This window comes from Barbus barbus (genome assembly GCF_936440315.1).
Source record: "Barbus barbus genome assembly, chromosome: 40".
In the NCBI taxonomy this organism is placed as follows: Eukaryota; Metazoa; Chordata; class Actinopteri; order Cypriniformes; family Cyprinidae; genus Barbus; species Barbus barbus.
The window spans coordinates 9,285,652-9,307,542 of NC_136718.1; the positions used below are offsets into that span (position 1 = coordinate 9,285,652).

The following is a 21,891-nucleotide window of genomic DNA, read 5'->3' on the forward strand; positions in this document are numbered from 1 at the left end:
TAAAGTATAATGAGTATAGTCTAATATTTCGTAAAATGCTCTTCACTAGACTTCATTTCTGTAGCAAATAACGAGCTGGAGACACTGATGACTTGCCTGAGGTAAATAAAATGCTAAAGGACATTTTGTTTACAAGCTGTTTTAATGATGTGTTTATGCAGTTGAAACACTAATTGAGAGATTACGTGAGGAGTGAGATGTTCATTCATGTTTACTTTACGTTAAAACTAGTAGTAAAGATGAAGGGATGATATTGATTGCACTCACTCACGCTACGCACCGCCATTTGAACTGCGGATATACTGCGATCTGTCGCGCCACCTTAAAGAGCGCCAAAATGGCATTTATTGTCTGAATTTCCTGAACAATTTTCGGTACGAATACATGTGCTATTACCTCCGTACCAATCACTTGGTGGAACGATGGATTGATGGATGACTGATATTGTTTGCTTTTTTCTCTAGCATGTAACTGTGGTACTCGTCTGTGTGAGCCTGTGACGGGGGAGTGCGTCTGTCCTCCACGGACCCTGCAGCCGGACTGTGTCACCTGTGAACCCCAGACGTTTGGCTGTCATCCTCTGGTGGGGTGTGAGATGTGCAACTGCTCCAGGCCTGGAGTTGCCTCACTGGAAATCGGCTGTGACACACACGACGGCCAGTGCAGGTATAGTACAGCAGGACAAGCATATATATATATTGTGCATATATATATTAGGGATGCACAATATTATCTGACTGATATCGGAATCTGCCGATAATGGCTTTAAATGTAAATATCGGTATCAGTCCTATATGAAAAATTATGCCGATATGTCATATCCGAATTGGCATATCGGATATCTGCAAACATCCAATATCGTGCATCCCTAATATAATGCAATGGCTCATGGGGCCAACTTTCTAAGAATCTGAATATATTCAGAATATATATTGTATGAATAATATGAAGCATTTTCTGCCCATCAATAAATAGGAAAAAAAGAATAAATAATATTTTGTATGAACAACATGAAGCCTTTTGCCTGTTCAGCCCATCAGTGACTATTTAAGAACCATCAAGAATTTTTTTTTTTTTTTTTTTTTTTTTCAATGATGCCTCAAGGATATAATATATGCGACCTTACACCTCACTCCTGTGACAGTTCTTCTGACATCTGTTTTCCTTCCCAACTGCACCTTTCCTGCTAATACCTATATTATTTCTTCATCATTAATTCTCTACCAGTGTTATTCTACTATTTTTATATACTACTGTAGTATTTAGTAATATAAATACAATACATTATACATGGTCCTATTCCACAGAAATAAATAAAAACAATATATTTGACTTAGCTTCATTATCTGTATTTCTTTTTAGCCTTAATCTATATTTATGTGTTTTAGTTTTAGTCATTTTAGTATGTAACCTTTTTTATATATATATAAAAATAATGGTCTAATGGAAAGTAGAAGCATTGTAATTTGTTATTTTGTTCTTTTGATTGTGGGGTGGATTATGCTGTTAAATTCTTGAAATTTGTGAGACTAAACGTGTCTGCTGTTTGAAGTCAAGTCGTTTAGATTGGAATGGAGTTAATGGAGTGTTTACAACTGACCTTTTACGCCTGAGCCAATATTTTTTCTGTGAAGCGCTGCCTGAAGGACTGATATTATTAACCGCTGTCTCTGGTTATAACAATACTGTCTATATAAGGACGAAGTTCAGGAATTCCAGAGGTATTTATTTTTAGGAGATTTTATTTCAGTCTATTGGCCGCACCGTCCCCTCATTAGGCATTGTTTAAAATCCACAGAGAGGCGGGATTTAAGCTGCTGTGACTGTGAGCTGCACAATCTCTCCAGCATCTCTGCACTTAGAGAGGATGTCATAAATTATAACTGTTCATGCATCATCCATTGAGGTCACGTTCTTTAACTATAACTGGATAAATGAACAATAACTATGGCAGTTTGCTTAGGTATAGTTGGAAAGAATGCATTAGGCCAAAGCGAAAAGAGTTGTTTTTGGACTGGGTTTGGTAGAGTATAATGCCCATATTTTGGGTCACAGAACATTGTCACATTTCTTTTTACCACATTCCCTCTTTCACATGAGAGCTTGCTGGTTTTGTCCAGGCATGATAGGAACACTGCTACAATACATATACATACTTTGTGTTATTTGCATCATGCTAAAGCACATTACTCCCTCCTCAGGTGTAGGAACAACATTGTTGGCCGTCAGTGTGACAGGTGTGCCCCAGGTTTTTATGGATACCCCAACTGCAGACCATGTGGCTGCAGCGAGGCAGGAACTGAGAAAGATGTCTGTAACTCTATCACCGGACGCTGCTTATGCAAGGTGCCCCTCTCATATTATATGTGAATATTACAGTGATGCTATAATATAACATTCAGGAATCCCCCTTATCTGTTATATCAATAATGTATCTGCTCTCTCTCAGGAAAATGTGGAAGGCTCTCGCTGTGACCAGTGCAAACTGGGGACGTTCCATTTGGACCCCACTAATGCTAAAGGCTGCACCAAGTGCTTCTGCTTTGGAGCCACTGACCGCTGCCACAGCGCTGACAAACGGAGGAGTGAGGTACTCTACTGGAAATAAAGAGATGTTGTTTAATAAAGAAAGAAATCATTCACCATTATATATGCGCATATACATTACCATTTAAGAGTTTGGGGATGGTAAGATTTTTTTATGTTTTTGAAAGAAGTCTTTTATTCTCAAGCTGTATTTATTTGATAAAAAATACAGTAAAACAGTAATATTATGAAATATTATTACAATCTAAAACAATTTTCTATATTAATATATTTTAAAATGTGATTTATTCCTGTGATGCAAAGCTGAATTTTCATCATTATAACTCCTGTCTTCAGTATCTCATGATCCTTCAGAAATCATTCTAATTAGCTGATTTGCTGCCTGAGAAACATTTCTTATTATCAATGTTAAAAACTGTTAGACTGATTCATTATTTTGTGGAGACTGTGATACCCCCCCCCCCCCCCACACACACACACAAACACACACAAGTTTCTTTGATGAATAGAAATTTCAAAATTTCATCAGAAATCTTTTGCAAAATTATAAATGTCTAACTGCCACTTTTGATTAATTTAATGGATTCTTATTGAATAAAAGCATTAATAAAAAAATAAAAAAAACATCTTATTCCACCTAAACTTTTGAACACATATGTTCACTTTCTGTCATACACTTATATATGACAGAAAGTGAGATATTGAGCTTAACTATTCTTATCTGTCCATAAAATATTTGCAGTTTGTAGCAATGTACCAGTTACAAAAATATACATGTAAAGATTTGTCAACTTTTTTATATTTCTATCATGCTACTTCCAGTGTGGAATTGAATATCCAGTCACAGTACAATATCATATTAATCATAATTTACCATCTTTTTGTTGAGTTGTCACAGGTTACACACAAAAACAGGCATACAGCATGACCAGTGTAGTCTGAATTGCACACTGATGACCCTTATGTGTTGGTTCTCATAAAGGGATAGTTCACCCAAAAATTTAAATTCTGTCATTAATTACTCGCCCTCATGTTGTTCCAAACCTATAAGACATTCGTTAATCTTCCAAACACAAATTAAGATATTTTTGATGAAATCCGAGAGCTTTCGGACCTTGCATAGACAGCAACAGAACTACCACATTCAAAGCCCAGAAACATAGTAAGGACATTGTTAAAAAAGTCACATGAAAAGTATTCATATGAAAAGTTTTCATAATATTACAGTTGAACCACTGATGTCACATGAACTATTTTAACGATGTCCTTACTATGTTTCTGGGCTTTGAACGTAGTAGTTCTGTTGCTGTCTATGCAAGGTCCGAAAGCTTTCGCATTTCATCAAAAATATCTTAATTTGTGTTTGGAAGATGAACGAAGGTCTTACAGGTTTGAAGCAACATAAGGGTGAGTAATTAATGACATTTAATGTATCATTAATAAGACCCTCATATTACAAATCTTTCACTGAACGAATTTATTGAATCAGTCAGAGCAGTTACAAAATCAACATCTGACTTGCTTGAACTGCACGTTATCATTGTTTTCAGTGAACTTTTGTGTACTGGATGTCTGTGAAAATTAATTCAGTTTAATAACTGACTGCTGTAACATTTAACTGATGTCTCTGCTTTGATCTGGCCACCCCTACAGATCATGGACATGGCTGGCTGGGTGCTATTGAGAAGTGACAGACAGGAAGTTCCCGTGTCCACGTATCTCGATCAAGATCTGGTGGAGGCTGATCTGAGTGACGTACCCGACGTCACGCAGGACCTCCACTGGCATGCTCCTCACGCTTACCTCGGCGATAAAGTGAGCCACAATTTCAAACATGTCACTCAACCAGAATCGTGAATAGCATTTCTGAGCTCTGATCTTCTACACCTAGACTTTATATCCTATATGAGTCTTATTATGACAACATGGCAGCTGCTGTGACATATGTTTTCATCGAGCTTATGGGTTAGCCGGCGGTCAGACAGTAAGGGGCCAGACGGACAGCTGAACTGAATCTCCATCAGATAACTCACATTAACGCTACAGGAAACATGAGGGTCAGACAAACAGTCTGATAACTCATGCACACCTTGTTTAGGCTGGTGCTAAATGTTGTTGATGAGCGTCAGATTAAACGCAGGCTTAGTGCAGTCTTTTGTTGCTTGAGAAATCTTGTCTTAAGCTGATTTTGTGTTTTCTTTTCTATGTGTACATGTAGGTGTCATCCTACGGAGGCTATCTGCGCTACCGCTTGCATACGCAGACCATGAGAGGTGATGCTTTTCTGATAGTTGAGACCACACGGCCTGATGTTATACTCAAGGTACTAGAGCAAAGAGTCTCCTTCTGTCAAAATACCAGGAGATTTTACTTGAGGCCTCACTGAAAGTCTTTGTGTGCAGGGGAATCAGATGACTCTGGTGTACATGGAAAGAGAGTATTCCTCTCCTGAAGACCCTCATGAGGGCATCGTTCACCTGGTGGAGGTGAAGAACTTAGTGCCAAACTCTAAAAAAAGTCTTTACAAGATAATTCTGCAAATGCACAGTTGTTGTAATTCAAGTTTCCTCTTTCTCATTGCAGGAGAGTTTCAGGCACGCTCAGACAGGGAACTCTGTGTCCCGTGAGGAGCTGATGATGGTGTTGGTGGCGCTGGAGTCCCTGCAGATCAGAGCGCTGCACTCTCAGTCTGCCCAGTCTGTGTCGCTGCGTGCTGCTGTGCTGGAGGGGGCCGACAACCTGCCCTCTGGTCGCCATGCAAACAATGTGGAAATTTGTCTCTGCCCGGGAAACTATCTAGGAGACTCCTGTCAGGTAGTGTGCTTTAACAAGAACAATGATTTTATGCAATAGATTTTCTATACTATCATTTAATGCCCCTTTACTTTAAAGGTTGTGTGTGAATTTTAATAAAGAAACCAATTTGCCTGCTTATTAAACTTGGAATAAAATATAGTTGCTGGAAAAGTTCTGTACTGCTGCTGTATTGTAGGAGTTTGAACATTACTGGTTTAAACACAAAAGGTTATTGGTCACACTTTTATATTAAGGTCCTGTTCTCACTATTAACTAACTATTAACTACGACTCCATAAACTCCTAATTACTGCTTATTAATAGTTAGTAAGGTAGTTGTTAAATTTAGGTATTGGGTAGGATTAAGCATGTAGAATATGGTCATGCAAAATACGTCCTTCATAAGTACTAATAAACAGCCAATATTCTAGTAAAATGCATGCTAATAAGCAACTAGTTAATAGTGAGAATTGGTCCCTATACTGAAGTGCTGCCAAATTATTTATTTATTTATCAACAAAAAATCAGTCAAACCTTCAAAAAAACTTTCGTATTTTATAGTATTTAATTTTATATTATTTATTTTATAAATATTCAATACAAGGTTTTAACACAATTAAAATACTCATTTTAGATGTTATGTAGTTTTTATTTTATATTTTAATTGTGTTTTTATACAATTATATTTATTTTTATACAATTCTAAATTATAAAAAGATGTTACTAGACAAAACTAGCTACATTTAACATGCTTCTGTTACATATTACATTCTTAAATAGCTATTTACCTAACTTCTTTCTCTCAAGAAGTGCTTTTATTGTTTTTAAAAAAAAAGTACAGTGTGTGGCAAATTGTGCTATAAATTACATTTTGGAAATTGCATATGAATGCTTGCAATTCTCATACAATTTTTTTATTTGGTATTTTTTATTTATTACATTTTATTACCCATCCAATCAGAAATACAGATTAATGGCAAACAAGTCATTATTAAAAGAATATTGTGGAATTGTTCAAAAGGGGTTCTGCTATTGTTAAAATGTTCATTCCTTCATCTCCTTCACTCAGAAATGTGCTCCAGGCTACTACAGAGACACTAAAGGGCTGTTCCTCGGGAAGTGTGTCCCTTGTAACTGTAACGGTCACTCTGATGAGTGTCTGGATGGCTCTGGCATATGTGTGGTGAGTCCATCTCACTAAGTCATATATAAATCACATAACAGACTAAAACATGGGCAATATATTGCTATTTCAGATTCCACTGGGTATAGTAAAATGTCAAACTTCATGGAAAACAAAATCGTAAATCTAATTAAGGTTTAAGATCCTGGGGAAGACCTCTCAAAGTTCCAAGAATAGATGTTGGAACACAACTTGGAGATTCAGTTAGAGTGTTTTCTGTAAGTTTAACTCTTCATACACAGAACTGCCACCACAATACCGCTGGAAATCATTGTGAGCAGTGCCTGGGCGGTTTTCATGGGAACAACACTGTTGATGGTCACGCGGTGTCCTGCTCCAGCTGCCCCTGCCCGCTGCAAGTGGCTTCAAACAAGTCAGTTCGTCTTATTTCATCATCTGTACCATTAATTTACTATTTCCTGTTCATCTCAGATCTTTTTTCTTAGTCTTTCTCCTGTTGATTTGCTTGAAATATAATGTGCCAGTTTATTTTTTCTTCCTGGTTTCTTTTCTGGTTTTGCTTTTACTTATTTCAGTACTGGATATCCCAGCATGCCTCATTCTGAAATTAAAGGATGTCATCTGTTTGGTCTTGTTATCAGTTTTGCCATTCGCTGTGTGGAGAAGCCCAATCATATGCAGTGTCTATGTAGGCCTGGCTATGCTGGATCCAAGTGTGAGAGGTACAGTTATGAAGCTTATTGTTATTGTTATTTAATCAGTAATAATTTTTATAATTTTTTTATTTATTATAATTTGCCATAATAATAAATAAAAATACAATTAAATAATTAAAATGTATCAATTATAAATTTTATTAGTGCTGTCAAACGATTAATCACAATTAATCGCATCCAAAATAAAAGTTTTTGTTTGAAAAATGTATGTGTGTGTTCTGTGTATATTTAATATGTATATATAAATACACACACATACAGTATATATTTTGAAAATATTTACATGTATTTACATGTCTATATTTATATTCATATAATTTATATTATAAATTAATTAATATTAATATATAAAAATAAAATATTTTTCTGAAATATACATGCATATGTGTGTATATATATATATATATATATATATATATATATATATATATATATATATATAATATAATAATAAATATACGCAGCACACATACATATAAGATGTAAACAAACACTTTTATTTTGGATGCAATTATTTTTATATTAAATTAAAACGATACATTTATGCATGATAAAAATATATTGTTGTTATTAAATAATTAATTAAATTGTTTAATTGCTACATAAATAATTAATTAAATTATTGAATTACTAAATAAATAATTAAATATTTAATTTGGATAAATGATTAAATGTAAATGTAATTACTGTCAATTAGAAAATTATATATATAAATGAAAATTACCCTTTTTTTTTACAGATGTGCACCAGGATACTATGGAAACCCAATGGTGATTGGCAGCGCATGCCAGCCGTGTAACTGCAATGGAAACTCAGACTCTAACATGCTGTTCAGTGACTGCCACCCTTTGACAGGCGAGTGTCAGAGCTGCATGCACAACTCTGCCGGGCCGCACTGTGAGATCTGCGCCCCGGGTTTCTACGGGGATGCCATCACTGCCAAGAACTGCACTCGTAAGACACATTTGAAAAAAATTAAATTTATCCAATCTGTATGGTATTTCCTGTTTTCAGAGAGTTCTCATGATTGCCTTATTTCCCACCTGTATTACCCAGGATGCAACTGTTCTCCTTGTGGCACTGAACGTTGTGACCCTGTCACGGGGAAGTGCCACTGTAAGCCTGGTGTGTTGGGAGCCCACTGTGACCGCTGTGAGGTATGTCTGCTCGTCTGTTTTGTCTTTATCTATTGTCTCGTCTTGGAGGTTGATGGTAATTTTTTTTGTTTTGTTTTGTTTAGGATGGGGCATTTGGCTTTGATACCTGCTCTGGTTGCCATAAGTGTGATTGTAATGCAGCAGCGGCACTAGTTCAGCCTTGTGACCCTGTTAACGGCACATGTGCCTGTCAGCCTGGGGTTAATGGACCGAACTGCCGCCAGTGTGCTCCAGGTTACTGGGGCTACAGCCCTAATGGCTGCAAGAGTGAGTCAAACACACATATGCACACTGCAGGAATATGGAATATGAAACATTATCAGTTGAATTTATTGATGTATTTGTGTGGTCTGTAGAGTGTGAGTGTAGAGGAGGCCGCTGTGACCCTCGCACAGGAGAGTGTCATTGTGCAGCAGGTATGACAGGGAAGCAGTGTGACACCTGTCTTAATAAATACAGAGTCCCTATGCTTCATGGAGCAGATGTGCACTGTCAGCGTGAGTACTGCTTCACTGCACAGCACACTTCATTCAGATATAAACAAAAATAATGTTCAAAAACATTACATTTTACCAACACCAAATTTTTTGAATGGTAGTATATATACACTCACTCAATAAATAAATGATTCATTATAGTCTATAATTAATTCCCTCACTCATTAATTCATACATTCACTCTGTCAATACAAAGGTAAAGTGAACAATATGTTTTGTGGGTTGCAGTTCATTTCATACATCAGATGATGATGTTGTGCATTCTGTTTTTAGCCTGTGACAGCTGTGTGATAGTGCTGCTGGAGGATCTGGACAAGGTAAACGAACATTATCAGTCCATTGCCCATCAGCTGAGCAGCCTCAATGCCAGCTCAGTCGCCTGGGCTCAACTAAACCGCCTCAATGCATCCATTCAGGACGTTGCTGTGAGTCTCTCTCTCTCTCACACACACACAAACACTCTCTGACCCTCTATTAGGACTTTTAGATTTTACTATTTGCCTCACTGAAGTTATGTAGTAACCTCAACTTTTAGTTATGTAGTATTATAAGTATAACTATCTTTATGCTCCAGACTGCCATAAATAACTACAACAGCACTCTGGATAAGAGCAGGAACCAGGCCAGTATGCTGGAGGGAGAGCTGCAAATCATTGGCTTGGATATTAAAGAGTTAGAGGAGAAGGTATGAGAATATATCATCAGATAAACTCATTCTGATTAAAAATTCTTTTTTTTGCTGTTTTCAAACCATCGATGTGTAAAAAGGACCATTTGACCATAATTTGCTTTTGTGTGTCTGTGTTTTAGGCCTTAGTCACACAAAAGAAAGGCGATGCTTTAGAGGACAATACTAACACCACACACACTAGAGCACAAGACCTGCTTGGATTCATCAAAGGCATCATGGGAGATGTGCACGGTACGAGTGTGAGGAAGAAAAAAAAACTTGTATCTTATTACATTTACCCATTCACGCACATTCAACAGACAACATTTCTGCATCTGCTCAGATATTATACTGCAGGTGAACCGGACAGCACAAAATGAGACCAAGGTGATCGATGACAAGGAACTGGCTCGAAATATAGCAGAAGTGGAGTCCATGCTCAGAGACATGCGCTTCAGGGGCTTCAACTTCCAGAAGAAACTAGCTGAAAATGAGCTGGACCACGCCAACAAATGTAAATGACAGGACGGACCAAGTCTAAAAGAAATTTTCACCAACCTCAAGCTTTTTCATTTTATTCTGTAACAGTATGGGACTGTCATGCATGTAACTGATCATTGTATAACCTTTCTAAGCTTATAACCCTATATAATACTTGATTTTAGAATGGGAAAAGTTAGATTGAAGCCTTTATACTGTACTCTATATAACTATATATTATAAAAGTATTTTTAATGCATTATACGATCTTACAAATAAATATAACCCCAATTATAATACATTCTACTAAAAGGAACGCAAATCTAGAACAAATAAAAATAAAAAGCCAGCACTTTTTGTATTGCCATTTATAAGTGTAACATGTTTTTTTTTCTGTTTTAAGATTGTAGACCTTGTGCTTTACAGTTGTTGTCTCTCTGTAGTGGTAGATCGTGTGAAAAATGAGATTGCAAACCGGACACTAAATAATGAGGCTGTGGCAGAGAACATCAGAAACAAGCTGAACCAGTTCAATCAGCAGCTGATGGACCTCAGAGACGCTATGAATGAGGCCGTCAAAAACACAGCAAACGCCGTGGAGGCTAACAACATTAATGAGAAAAGCATGAAGGAGTTGCAGGTATTTATACAAACACATACACAGAATTGGGAAAAATATCAATTTAACTATTAGAATTTGAGTTCAACTGGCCACACATCAAAGGAAGCTGAATTGGGATTTGAATTGGAAGAGGATTTTAATGGAATTGCAATATGAATAAATGTATTTCTCTGTTGCGTTTTTCTAGAACATAGTAAATAACCTGCTGAAGAAGCAGAAGGAGGTAGAGAACCAGCTTCAGATGGCAGAGGATGATGTGACGCAGGTCAACGACCTCCTCTCCATGCTCCAGGACTCCAAAGAGGTACATATTCATATGCATGCAGAATCAAATATAGCGTTTCTGTGTATTATAAATGAACCTCACTGAGCTTATTCTTGGACTCATGCATGTTGTGTCGTCTCTATCAGGACTATGAGCGTCTGGCTGCTCAGTTGGATGGAGCGCGGCAGCCTCTAGCTGAGAAGGTACAGAAATACGCTCCGTCCGCCAGTAAAATTCCCCTGGTGGAGGCTGCAGAGAAACACGCTGAAATGCTGGACCAGCTCGCCAATAATCTTTCCAGGTGTGTGACTATTTTGTAGTGGTCAACTTATATTGAGCAATTCTGATGCTAGATGCTAGCATTGTGACTGATGTATCTCAGTGTACATAATTAAAAGGCAGCACATAAGGGATCCACAAACTAGCTGAACTGAACAAATATTTTGCACAATATTTTATGTAATTATTGGACACAATAAAATGCAATTAGCAAAGCAATTTTATATACATAACACATTTCATATACAATGATAATTCAAAAGTGCTTTACACAAACATGATAAAAACAAAGAAAAGGAAAGGAAAGAAAAAAAAAAAAATGAATTTTGAAATTGAAAAAATTAAATTAAAATTTGAAATTAAAAAAAGCAAAGCATTCATTATCGATTGACAGGTAAATTTTGCTGCTATGTCTGTTAATCAGCCAAGAAGAAACTGTTATTGACTGATACAATAATCTTAAAATTCCTGACAATTAATCAATATGTCAGCTTGGCTATATAGTGCACATTCTTGTACTCTCTATTATGATATGATGAATGTTTTTTTATATGTGGTGCAGTCTAATATCTGGCTCCAATCAAGACGGCTTCGTGCAGCGTGCTCTGAACGCATCTCGCGCATACACTGACATTATAAACAGCGTGCTGGAAGCTGAGACTGCAGCTAAGAAAGCCAATGAAGCTGCTACTGAGGCTCTGGAGGTACAGTCAATGCATGCACATCAATGCATCTTAATTGCTCTGAAAACATGAGTAAGTGACACAAGTTTATTGATCTAGAACATAAAGGACAAAGACCTGCCCCAACAAGCTGCTGCACTGAAGAATCAGAGTAATGAGCTTGTGAGAGAAGCAGAGGAACTGAATAACAGCAGTCAAAGTAAGAACAGCAACTCATGCTTCTTTCAAGGTCGGCCTACATCATTGTTGTTGTGAACCTCGGTGTAATACAGGCCATTACTGTATCTTTGTCAGGTCTAAAGCCACGTGTGGACTCAATACAGAAAAGTTTGCAGGATGCTGAAAAGAAGAAAGAGAAGATGCTCCAAGACCTAAAGAACATTCAGAATAGCCTCAACATCAGTCGAGGTCAGAGCTCAAAGTCCTTAGTCTTCATTGTGTTCATTGAGATCTAACTAATAGCTAGCAAACTTGCATATGAATACACTACCGTTTAAAAGATTGGGGTTGGTAAGATTTTTTTTTATGTTTTGGAAAGAAGAAATATAATTCAAAAGAATCATTTATTTATACAGTAAAAACTATAATATTGTAAAATATTATCATTTTAAATAGCTTTTCTATTTTAATGTTTTTAAATGTAATTTATTCCTGTGATGCTCAACATTACTCCAGTCTTCAGGGTCACATGACCCTCCAGAAATCATTCTAATATGCTGATTTGCTGCTCAAGAAACTTAACTCTTCTTATTAATATTAATGTTTAATTTTATTAAAATTATTAATGTAACAGTTGCACTGCTTAACATTTGTGTAGAGATTTAAATAGATTTTTTTCAGGATTCTTTGATGCATAGAAAGTTCAAAAGAACATCATTTATTTTAAATAGAAATCTTTTGTTACCTTTATAAATGCATTTTTCTGTCACTTTTGATCACTTTAATGCATCCTTGCTGAATGAAAGTATTTTACTTTAAAAAAAAAAATACTGCCTGCAAACTTTTAAACATTATTGTCTATATTGTCGGTCAAGCTTAACTGAATAAAAACCATGACTTAAACATTGTCATTCAAATGTGTTGAAATGATACAGAAGACATAGCGAATAACATCGCCGCAGCTAAGAGTGCAGTGGAGCAGGCCAACAACACGGTGGCTAATGTTAGCAACGCGCTGGCTCCAATTCAGAAGCAGCTGGAGGAATGGCAGAAGCAGTACGGAGACTCCAACGCCACCAGCGACGATATCAACAAAGCCCTCAATGATGCCAGTACCTCAGGTGCGTGTGAGGAAGCTCTCCTGAGTGAGCACGAGTGATCTTGACTTGCCTTTCACATCAAGTCCAATGTGTTTCTGTGTTCCTGCAGTGGTGGCGCTGAGCGATACTCTTCCTCAGCTGATGAAGAAGTTGGATCGTCTGCAGAACACCTCATTTCAGCCATCTAACATCTCCGACAGCATCCAGAGAATCCGCCAGCTTATTGAACAGGCTCGCAATGCTGCCAACAAGGTACAGCTCTTCAGAAGTCTCAAAGTATCCACAGTTTTTCCCCAGTGCTGCAGGCAGTGACTCGACTGTCTGTTCTTCAGGTGAGTGTGTCGATGCAGTTCAATGGTAACTCAGGAGTACAAGTGAGGACGCCCAGTAATGTGGCCGACCTGGCAGCCTATTCATCGCTACACATGTACATCAAGCTACCACGTACCACACGTACACTACGCCAAACTGACTCCACCAAACCCCAGTTTGTCCTCTACCTTGGAAACAAAGATGTAAGTCAACCTCCTCAGCCTAACAGTGATTTGTACCTTTATGATAAGTTAAGTTAAGCTGTTTTGAGTTGCGCATGATTAATTATACACAGTATGTGTGATATAAACACGTGTCTGTGCTGTATGTGTGTTGTAGTCCAAAAAAGATTATATGGCAATGACACTGGAAGGATCAAAGCTGCGCTGGTACTTCAATGTGGGAGAAGATACAGCGCAGGTACTAATGACTGAGGACGTCAATAAGGATTACTTCAACAAAATTGTCCTGGAGAGGTAGGAAACGTGCACACCATCATTACCGACATGTACCTGTTGAGCTTAGACTTCACTGAAATTATATTCTAGCTGTATTTACTCTGTATTTGTGTATTCTTTGTGTGCAGGACTCTACAGTATGGTCAGATGGCAATGTCTACAGACACAGAAGAAACAAAAATAGTTAAACAAAGCATGGAGGCAAGAAAAGGAAAAGGCCTGCTTAATTTACCAGCTGAGGAGACTGTGTTTTTTGTTGGATCTTATCCCAGCACATTCACTGTGAGTAAAGCAAAACTCATATCTATGGAGCAGAATATAATAAACACTTAGGAGTGGGCACTTTTGACTTGAGCCAATAAGCAAACACCCTACTAACCACCTAGAGTTAATCAATTATGAAACAAATTAGATTAAAATAAAGCAGGTTTATAGTCGTAAATAGTGTCATTATCCAGCTCGATTCAGTTCAAGTTTTGTTTTCATCCGATGGCGTCAGTGCAGTCATATCAATAATATTACTCAATTTTAATTGTCTTTCAAACCCAACCGAGCAAGCCAAAGGTGACCAAAACTCAGCTGGTATAGAATTTTAATATCGGCCATTTATTGATTATCTGCGATAACATTGAACTAATTATCAGCTATTTTTTGTCATCCATTTCAATACATTTGAATATTTCACAATTTCTTTCTCTTTCTCTCAAACACGCACAGCCTCCCGTGGATCTGAACATGACATCTTCTAACTTCTTCAAGGGCTGCCTGGAGTTATTAAGTCTAAATGAAGAACTAATCAGCCTTTATAACTTTGAGCAAACCTTCCAAATGGACACCACAACTGAGCTCCCTTGTTCACGGTCAGAGAGGTTTCATTTATTATTTATTAATTAAATCATATAATCTGTGTTAACCCCTTAGCGAGAGTGCATTCCTTGTAAAATCGCTTCATGTGTTTAAACAGGAAGAGGCCAGCAAATACGCCCGAGTGGGGAGTTGACGGAGTGTATTTTGATGGTTCGGGCTATGTTGAGGTTTTGTTCGAAACTCAGAAGGACGACCGTGTGTTTGAGCAGCATGTTAAACTCATCTCACAAAACGGCATTCTCCTGTTGTTCCAAAGAAAGGTGGGACGTGGACTGCAAAACTTAGGATTTGGGATTGTTTGACGCATGTTATCATGTGTTAATGTCTTTCTTTTCCCTTCTCAGGATAAGTTTGTGTGCATAGCTGTGCAAGGAGGTCTTCTGAAAGTCCTCCATAACCTTGATGGACCGTTGTCCATCTTAAATGACACACAACAAGAGTCAAAAATTAAAATCAGTAACGCGCAGGCAAAATTTGTGAGTAAAACCCTCTATGTATTCCAGTATTTTCCTGCCTGTCTGCTCATCTCTGTAAGTTTTATTTATTTGAATGTTTTCTGTTTGTTGTTTTCAGTTGGACGTTATCTTTCAACTTTCGAAAAATGAAATGCTAGTAAGGCTAGATCGTCAGAAGGTCTACACGCTTTCCAGCAAAGGGCTCAACTTCACAGGACGATATTTCCTGGGTGGAGTGCCACATGATCAGATGCCCGAGAGGTGACCATACAGATATTTCCACAGAGAAGTCATATCTAGATCCACTTGTACATAGGCTGGTGATCCTTGCTGTGTAATTAACTATCTGTGCATGTCAATGCAGTTTAAAGAGTGTGTTTGGGAAGCGCGGCTCCATAAAAGGCTGCCTCAGGACCATTAAGGCCATGAGAAGCTTCGTTCAAATGAAGACCATGAAGAGTGCAGGGATCAGCTATGGCTGTCCAGATGACCTGCTGGTGAGCATCATCATTCTTGTTTCAGTAGGGTTGGGAATCTACATTCAGTTCTGCTCATGCTTCTGGAACATCTGTGTTAATTCACTCAGTTAATTGTAAAAAAAAAAAGAAGCCTCCAAAATCTGGGGTGTGAAGTAACCAGTCCTCCAGTCCAGCCAATATACAGAAATGGTCCTCACTGCAGAACACAGGATCCGGGGGGCGTGGTTGGATCCAGATCCAACTCCTCCCACCTTACATATCCCTAAACCTGTCCATCTCCACTCCCTGATCCCTAAACCCACCCCATCTCCACCCCTAAACCCACCCCATCTCCACCCCTAAACCTACCAATCTTCACCCCTAGACGTGGATCCAACCACGCCCCCTGGATCTTGTGTTCTGCAGTGAGGGGCTACTGAATATACAGGTGTTTTTGAGTTTATTTTGTTGGTTTGAAAACTTTCTAACTGCTGCTGGTCCAAAATTATGATTCCGAAGTTGGGTTTGACCACCTACTTTGATGCAAACATCATTTCCAGTTCATTTCTTCACTTAGTCCATCACATATTTTGGTAACACATTAGATTAGTAAACACATATTTACTATTAAGAGCTTTTCCTCCCGATTGCTGCTTATTCATAGTAAGGTAGTTGTTGTAGTACCAGGTAGTTATGTTTAGGTATTGGGTAAGGGGTCTAGAATATGATCATGCAGAATAAGGCATTAAAATGTGCTTTAAGTACTAATAAACAGCCAATATCATGTTAGTAATATGCATGCTAATAAGCAACAAGTTATGAATAGTGTTCCCTAAAAATCTGAAGTAGTACCCATATTTTATATTTAAATGCTCCGCAATTTAATGTCCGAATGTTTGCAAACACTACACCAAATTTCTTTTCAACAAATGTTTCTGTTTAAGTATACCGAATCTTAGGAATATTATTTAGTGCCAAGTCGATATTACTTGACTAGACACTTTGATAAAATATGTAACAAAGCAAAGGACCATTTTTACAGCAAAATCTTTTTTAGAATTGTTGTTACTGTAAAAATGCTAAAATGACCCCAGTTATACAAGGTGCAACAACAACTTAGTTATTAAAGGAAACTTGATACCAAAATCACTCAGAACCAGAATCTGTCAATTCCTTATGATTCCCAACCCCACTGTTTTCCAGCACATACGACATCTGCTGCATTAAGACACGTTCATGTGTGTTTGTGTTGTGTGTCAGTTTACTCGTGAGGCTCATTTCACTGGTGAAGGTTACCTGGGCTTGAAAATGGACGATGTACTGAATCCAGACAACTTCTATGCTGGCATCGGCTTCAGAACTGATCAGCAAAACGGCCTCATGTTTTACCGCCAAGGCCAGGTACAAATTATATCAAATCATATATTGAGTATATAACATACAATGTCAATTTTATGTCAAATTTTGTGTTTGTTTTCGTCCCCTCAGAGTGACAGGTGTCAGGTGGTATTAGACAGCGGCCATGTAGTAGTCAGTACTGAAAAAAATGGAGTCAGGTCTCAGAAGACTTACAACGATGACAACAGTCACTATGTTGCATTTTACCGGATCGGAGATGGGTATGCCACTCTGTGTTTAACATTAATATACAATAAAATTGTGTTTGTGTATAGGGTTGTGACTATTTCTGCCTTTGTTTAGGTTACTTGTTTATATAGATGATGTTCTTGAGAAGCAAGGAGTAAATGTCAGTGCGGCTGACAGCAGGACGGCGCTGCAAGCTGACATTTCTTATGTGGGCGGCACACCTGAGACAGGCGGCCTCACCAAACTCACCGGCTGCGTCAGTAACTTCTTCATGAAGAGGTGTGTGATCCGATGAAGAGTGTGTTAAATCGTATACCTGAATGGTTATAAGCTGTAATGAACGTTACAATTACATCAGCTTTTATCATTTCTATATTGTGTTCTTAGAAATAATGAACCCCACACGGTAGAAGATATGAAAAAAGCTCAAGAGGGGCACAAATACACATTCGTTTGCCCCTCCTCTTCAGTCCCACTGGAAATACTGGATTCACCACGGCGAAAGAATCTAAATGTACTATTTTTAACGATTTTGAAATTTTATTTTATTAAAAAATACATTTTAAATAATTGTATAACAACACATTCATATTTATTTGATTTTAAATATATTGATTTAATATTATATTATTTTGCTAGTATGAAATCATTTTCCGTTAACGCATAAACTGTTTCTTTTTAATAATATATTATTTTCTTAATAATAGATAATCCTATTATTTTAATGAGCGCTTCTGTTTGTGAATATACAGATTAAGGCTCATGGAAGTTCGAGAAGCCGAATGGCACGTGACTCCTGTCAGGGTGAGATGTCCATCCAGGAGGTCAACTCTCATCATTTCAGTGGCTCCTCCCACAGCCATCTGAGATTTGATTCGCTGCCTCGAGCGTTTAGCAAGGCGTGAGTATAAAAAACCTCACAGTAATAAAACACTGTAAAGCAAATGACTTGTTATGGCTGATGCTAACCAATTAATGGCTGTTATTAGAATTCTGCAATATTTTGTATGAAATATTCATTTTGCGATTACATTTAACATTGTTCTTAAATTATTGGTGTTTCTAACAATTCAACTTTTAAGTGAGTGTTAGATGACAGAAAGGTAATCTAAATATAAAAATATGAGTAAATATAATATAAATTAGCATGAAAATTGTTATAATATTTCCAAAAAAAGTCACTTATATTGACCAAAAATGCCAAAATTACATACCTGTGTATAACCCCACCTGCAGGCCGCACATCTCTGTCGGTGTGCGTGTGAACTCCTCGAGTGGACTGATTTTCTACGTGGCGGGAGGGAAAGGCCAGAGGACCATGACACTCTCTGTGTTTGATGGCCATCTGATGCTGATGGTCAACGGCGGAAAGAGGAAGACCAGCATACGCAGCAAAAAGAAATACAACGACGGCCTGTGGCACACGGTTCGTATGTGGATGAGTTGTGATTTTAGACATACATTTGTCTTTTTGTTTTCTCCCAGATCTCTTATTATCTCAATGAACTGGTGCAGGTGTTTGTGAGAGTGGAGGCTGACAGGGCCTCTCTGACAGTGGATGGCCTCGACACCCAGAACAAGAAGGTGACGGGCGGAGGGAAGAGTGTGTTTGGTGCTCCTCTCTATATCGGTGGACTTCCCTCAGACCACAGCGCAGCTATGGTAAACACTCTATTACACACGTTATGCTCAAAACGAGTGAACTGCCTTGTTGTCTACTGCTTTATATAGTGACTGAAATGAAATGCTCTACATGGGCAACAGCTCAACGAGTCACACAAATATTGCAGGGGGAACAAGAGGCTGATATTAGTATTGATGTTAGTTGCTAAGCTAACAAGTATGCACAAATGTTGAAGATAGTCTTTTTTTAATTACATAATGACTGTTTATTATGCATTTTTTCATTTTCATTGAAATGCAGGTCGCTGTCCACCATGTTTTATTTAATTTTACTTTAATCGAAATATTCAGATTTTATTTGAACAGTCTCTTTTTTTAATTAGCATGAACTGTTACTATATTTTTCATGTTAAATGAAATACACAAGGGTTATTTTATTTTATTGTAAAAATAAAGGAAAATGTAAAATAATCATTGTTTTAGTAATAACATGTAAATATGTTTATTTTATTTTGAATATTATATTGTTTAATACTGTATTATTTTATAAACATTAAACATTAATATTGTAATAAGAACATGCTTTTTATTTTTATTTGTTTTTTTAATAATAATGTGGATATTTTAGTAATAAAATCTGTTGGTGAATATACAGAATAGACCTCTTGGAAGTTTGAGAATGCAATGCATTTTGGAATTGCCTTATCCATTAAGAATATATTTAATGATATTGTAAAAGGCAGTAGCCTTCAGTTCTGGAATGCAATCATGATATTCTAAAAAGCTGTTTTTTGGGGGCAGCTGACTGTGCTTAGGAACCAAGATCTGTACATTTTCACAAAGATATAACTTTGTGATGTGATGTGGCTTTTCTTTCTTTCTGTTTCTTTCTTCCAGGCTGGTTTCGTTGGCTGCATGCGGGATCTGAATCTGAACGAGGTGCCGTCACAGAGCCCCTCTCACAGTGTGGGAGTGACACCTTGCTACCAGCTGCCCCTCCAGCCCGGGGTTTATTTCTCCAGTCAGGGAGGATATCTGACCATCGGTGAGCCAATCAGTCAAACGCTTCAGATTAAATTCAGAAAGGTGGTGTACAGTACACTTGGTTTATTGCGCCTCTCTGTCATGCTAGACGAATCGCTGGTGTTGGGCCGGGACCTGGAGATCCAGCTGGAGGTGCGTCTGGTTTCAGACTCCGGGCTCCTGCTGCTCACTGGAGCCAAGAAATCTCAACAGCTGAGTCTCTATCTGAACCAGGGCCAGGTGACACAGCTCACACATACACACGCAAAGACTTACCCATAGCTCTTACCAGGTTAAATCATTTTTAAATGAGAGTTCAGGGAATGTCAACAGATGCGGGCAGGGAAGTAGTTTAGGGGCGGTGGTGCTGCCTGACGGTCAGTGGGACGGGTCCGTACACCAGCTTGAAGTGTGTTTGTTCTGTGCAGGTGACTGTGTTGGTGAACAGCGGCAGTGGAAAGTTCTCAGTCAGTCTCGCACCAGAAGAGTCTCTCTGTGATGGAGGTTGGCACACTATTACAAGTGAGTCTTTAAAAACGCAAACAATCACACTGCATTTAACCCTTGTGGTCTTTGTAGTTTTTTTTTATTTGGAAACCAAAGACATTTGAATTTAATATCATTATTAACATTAATATCATTATTAGCTTTACTTGGTTCTTGTTGTCCATCACTTTTTTTTTTTTTTTTTTTTACTTTTCATCTGGTTCTGAAGCTACACAGAACAGAAGGGTTAAAATTAGGGCTCTCAGTTTAACGTGTTAATTAGTTAAAAATAATACAATATTTTTTCACCGTTAATGCACTGGCCCCACCCCCAGATCTGTACGTCATCTTACATTTCATACAGTAGACTTGACAAATATGATGTAGGGCAACGCCTCCACAAATGCAGTTTTGCTCCTAAAATTCAAGATATTGGGGCAAAATTGCCCCTGTATGAGTTTTTGTCTCATATTTCTATCACATGATAAGTGATATTACACGAGCAGCGAGAGCAGTATCAGACGAGTGCTGTTTGTTCCAAATATAACGAGTGCAAATGTGATTTTATACAACAGTTCAGTAAATAAGAACAGAAGGTTGGGTTATATTTTGAACACAGTATTGTGTGTTTTTGCTCAATTTTGCAAACAAAAATATTACCTATAAAGCCACCGCAGGACTGTTGTGTGAGCAACATAGGGGGTACAGTTTCTGAATGAATCCACGTTTTGAACGAATCGTATGAAACAATGATTCAAAGCCCATTCATAGAGAGCGCCATTTTCCTGAATGAATCAGCCGTTTGAACAAAACGAATGAATGAATGACTCATAAAGACATTTACTGTTTTAGTTTCTTCTTTAGAGTGCAATAAATAAATAAAGAAATAAAAAAGCATTAAAGGGATAGTTTACCAAAACAAAACAAATCTGTCATCTTTTACTCACCCTCATGTCATTTCAAACCTGAATACTAGGTTTACTTTCTTTTGTGCAACATAAAAGGTATTTTGAAAACTGTTGGGAACAAAGCTGTTTTGGTTACTTTGACTTACATCGCATGAACAAAAAATGCTGAGATGTTTCATAGTTTATGTTAGGCTGTTGTAGCCTAAACGTTTATGTGTAACAAGTTTTATGTTGAATCAAATCAAATAATTTTTAACTAAAGCTACTATTTGTAATGTCTACTTGATTATTTCTCATTTAACACAATAATAGCTTTACCATGTAATTAATTGACAAAGAACCTTTTTATTTGAACTAGAGTTGATTAAAAGTTTGAAGCTAATGTATTTGACGCTTGCATTTTTATGATTGAAGTTGTGAAGAAGAGCAATGTAATCCAGCTACACGTGGATGCGGCGAGTGAACATGGAGTGGGTCCCAAACTGAGCAGATCGAACGGGGGCAAAGAGACTGTTTATCTGGGCGGTGTGCCAGGTATGACATCTGAATGCTATCAAATCAATATTTACAATTCCTGTCAAATCAAATTTTTAAAGCTAA

The 21,891-nt window shown here is 37.5% G+C and overlaps 1 protein-coding gene across 2 annotated transcripts in view; it reads left to right on the forward strand.

Moving 5' to 3' along the window:
• LOC306859775 (laminin subunit alpha-5-like) overlaps window positions 1-21,891 on the forward strand; it is a 67,873-nt gene that overhangs the window by 45,296 nt on the left and 686 nt on the right. For both annotated transcript variants that reach the window (XM_079401023.1, XM_079401024.1), the window contains exons 35-79: window positions 465-666; window positions 2,202-2,346; window positions 2,450-2,590; window positions 4,201-4,362; window positions 4,766-4,870; window positions 4,950-5,033; window positions 5,131-5,361; window positions 6,412-6,525; window positions 6,768-6,898; window positions 7,128-7,208; window positions 7,942-8,156; window positions 8,259-8,359; window positions 8,443-8,626; window positions 8,716-8,856; window positions 9,130-9,281; window positions 9,431-9,541; window positions 9,667-9,778; window positions 9,870-10,040; window positions 10,450-10,646; window positions 10,816-10,932; window positions 11,040-11,194; window positions 11,735-11,876; window positions 11,955-12,054; window positions 12,150-12,263; window positions 12,950-13,135; window positions 13,224-13,366; window positions 13,447-13,629; window positions 13,766-13,902; window positions 14,013-14,166; window positions 14,602-14,744; window positions 14,849-15,011; window positions 15,096-15,227; window positions 15,325-15,467; window positions 15,571-15,703; window positions 16,925-17,065; window positions 17,153-17,283; window positions 17,366-17,530; window positions 17,639-17,765; window positions 18,004-18,152; window positions 18,488-18,677; window positions 18,767-18,913; window positions 19,772-19,919; window positions 20,007-20,137; window positions 20,326-20,419; window positions 21,706-21,825. In XM_079401023.1, the coding sequence (XP_079257149.1) occupies window positions 465-666; window positions 2,202-2,346; window positions 2,450-2,590; window positions 4,201-4,362; window positions 4,766-4,870; window positions 4,950-5,033; window positions 5,131-5,361; window positions 6,412-6,525; window positions 6,768-6,898; window positions 7,128-7,208; window positions 7,942-8,156; window positions 8,259-8,359; window positions 8,443-8,626; window positions 8,716-8,856; window positions 9,130-9,281; window positions 9,431-9,541; window positions 9,667-9,778; window positions 9,870-10,040; window positions 10,450-10,646; window positions 10,816-10,932; window positions 11,040-11,194; window positions 11,735-11,876; window positions 11,955-12,054; window positions 12,150-12,263; window positions 12,950-13,135; window positions 13,224-13,366; window positions 13,447-13,629; window positions 13,766-13,902; window positions 14,013-14,166; window positions 14,602-14,744; window positions 14,849-15,011; window positions 15,096-15,227; window positions 15,325-15,467; window positions 15,571-15,703; window positions 16,925-17,065; window positions 17,153-17,283; window positions 17,366-17,530; window positions 17,639-17,765; window positions 18,004-18,152; window positions 18,488-18,677; window positions 18,767-18,913; window positions 19,772-19,919; window positions 20,007-20,137; window positions 20,326-20,419; window positions 21,706-21,825 (6,468 nt within the window). The remainder of the gene's footprint in view (window positions 1-464; window positions 667-2,201; window positions 2,347-2,449; window positions 2,591-4,200; window positions 4,363-4,765; window positions 4,871-4,949; window positions 5,034-5,130; window positions 5,362-6,411; window positions 6,526-6,767; window positions 6,899-7,127; window positions 7,209-7,941; window positions 8,157-8,258; window positions 8,360-8,442; window positions 8,627-8,715; window positions 8,857-9,129; window positions 9,282-9,430; window positions 9,542-9,666; window positions 9,779-9,869; window positions 10,041-10,449; window positions 10,647-10,815; window positions 10,933-11,039; window positions 11,195-11,734; window positions 11,877-11,954; window positions 12,055-12,149; window positions 12,264-12,949; window positions 13,136-13,223; window positions 13,367-13,446; window positions 13,630-13,765; window positions 13,903-14,012; window positions 14,167-14,601; window positions 14,745-14,848; window positions 15,012-15,095; window positions 15,228-15,324; window positions 15,468-15,570; window positions 15,704-16,924; window positions 17,066-17,152; window positions 17,284-17,365; window positions 17,531-17,638; window positions 17,766-18,003; window positions 18,153-18,487; window positions 18,678-18,766; window positions 18,914-19,771; window positions 19,920-20,006; window positions 20,138-20,325; window positions 20,420-21,705; window positions 21,826-21,891) is intronic.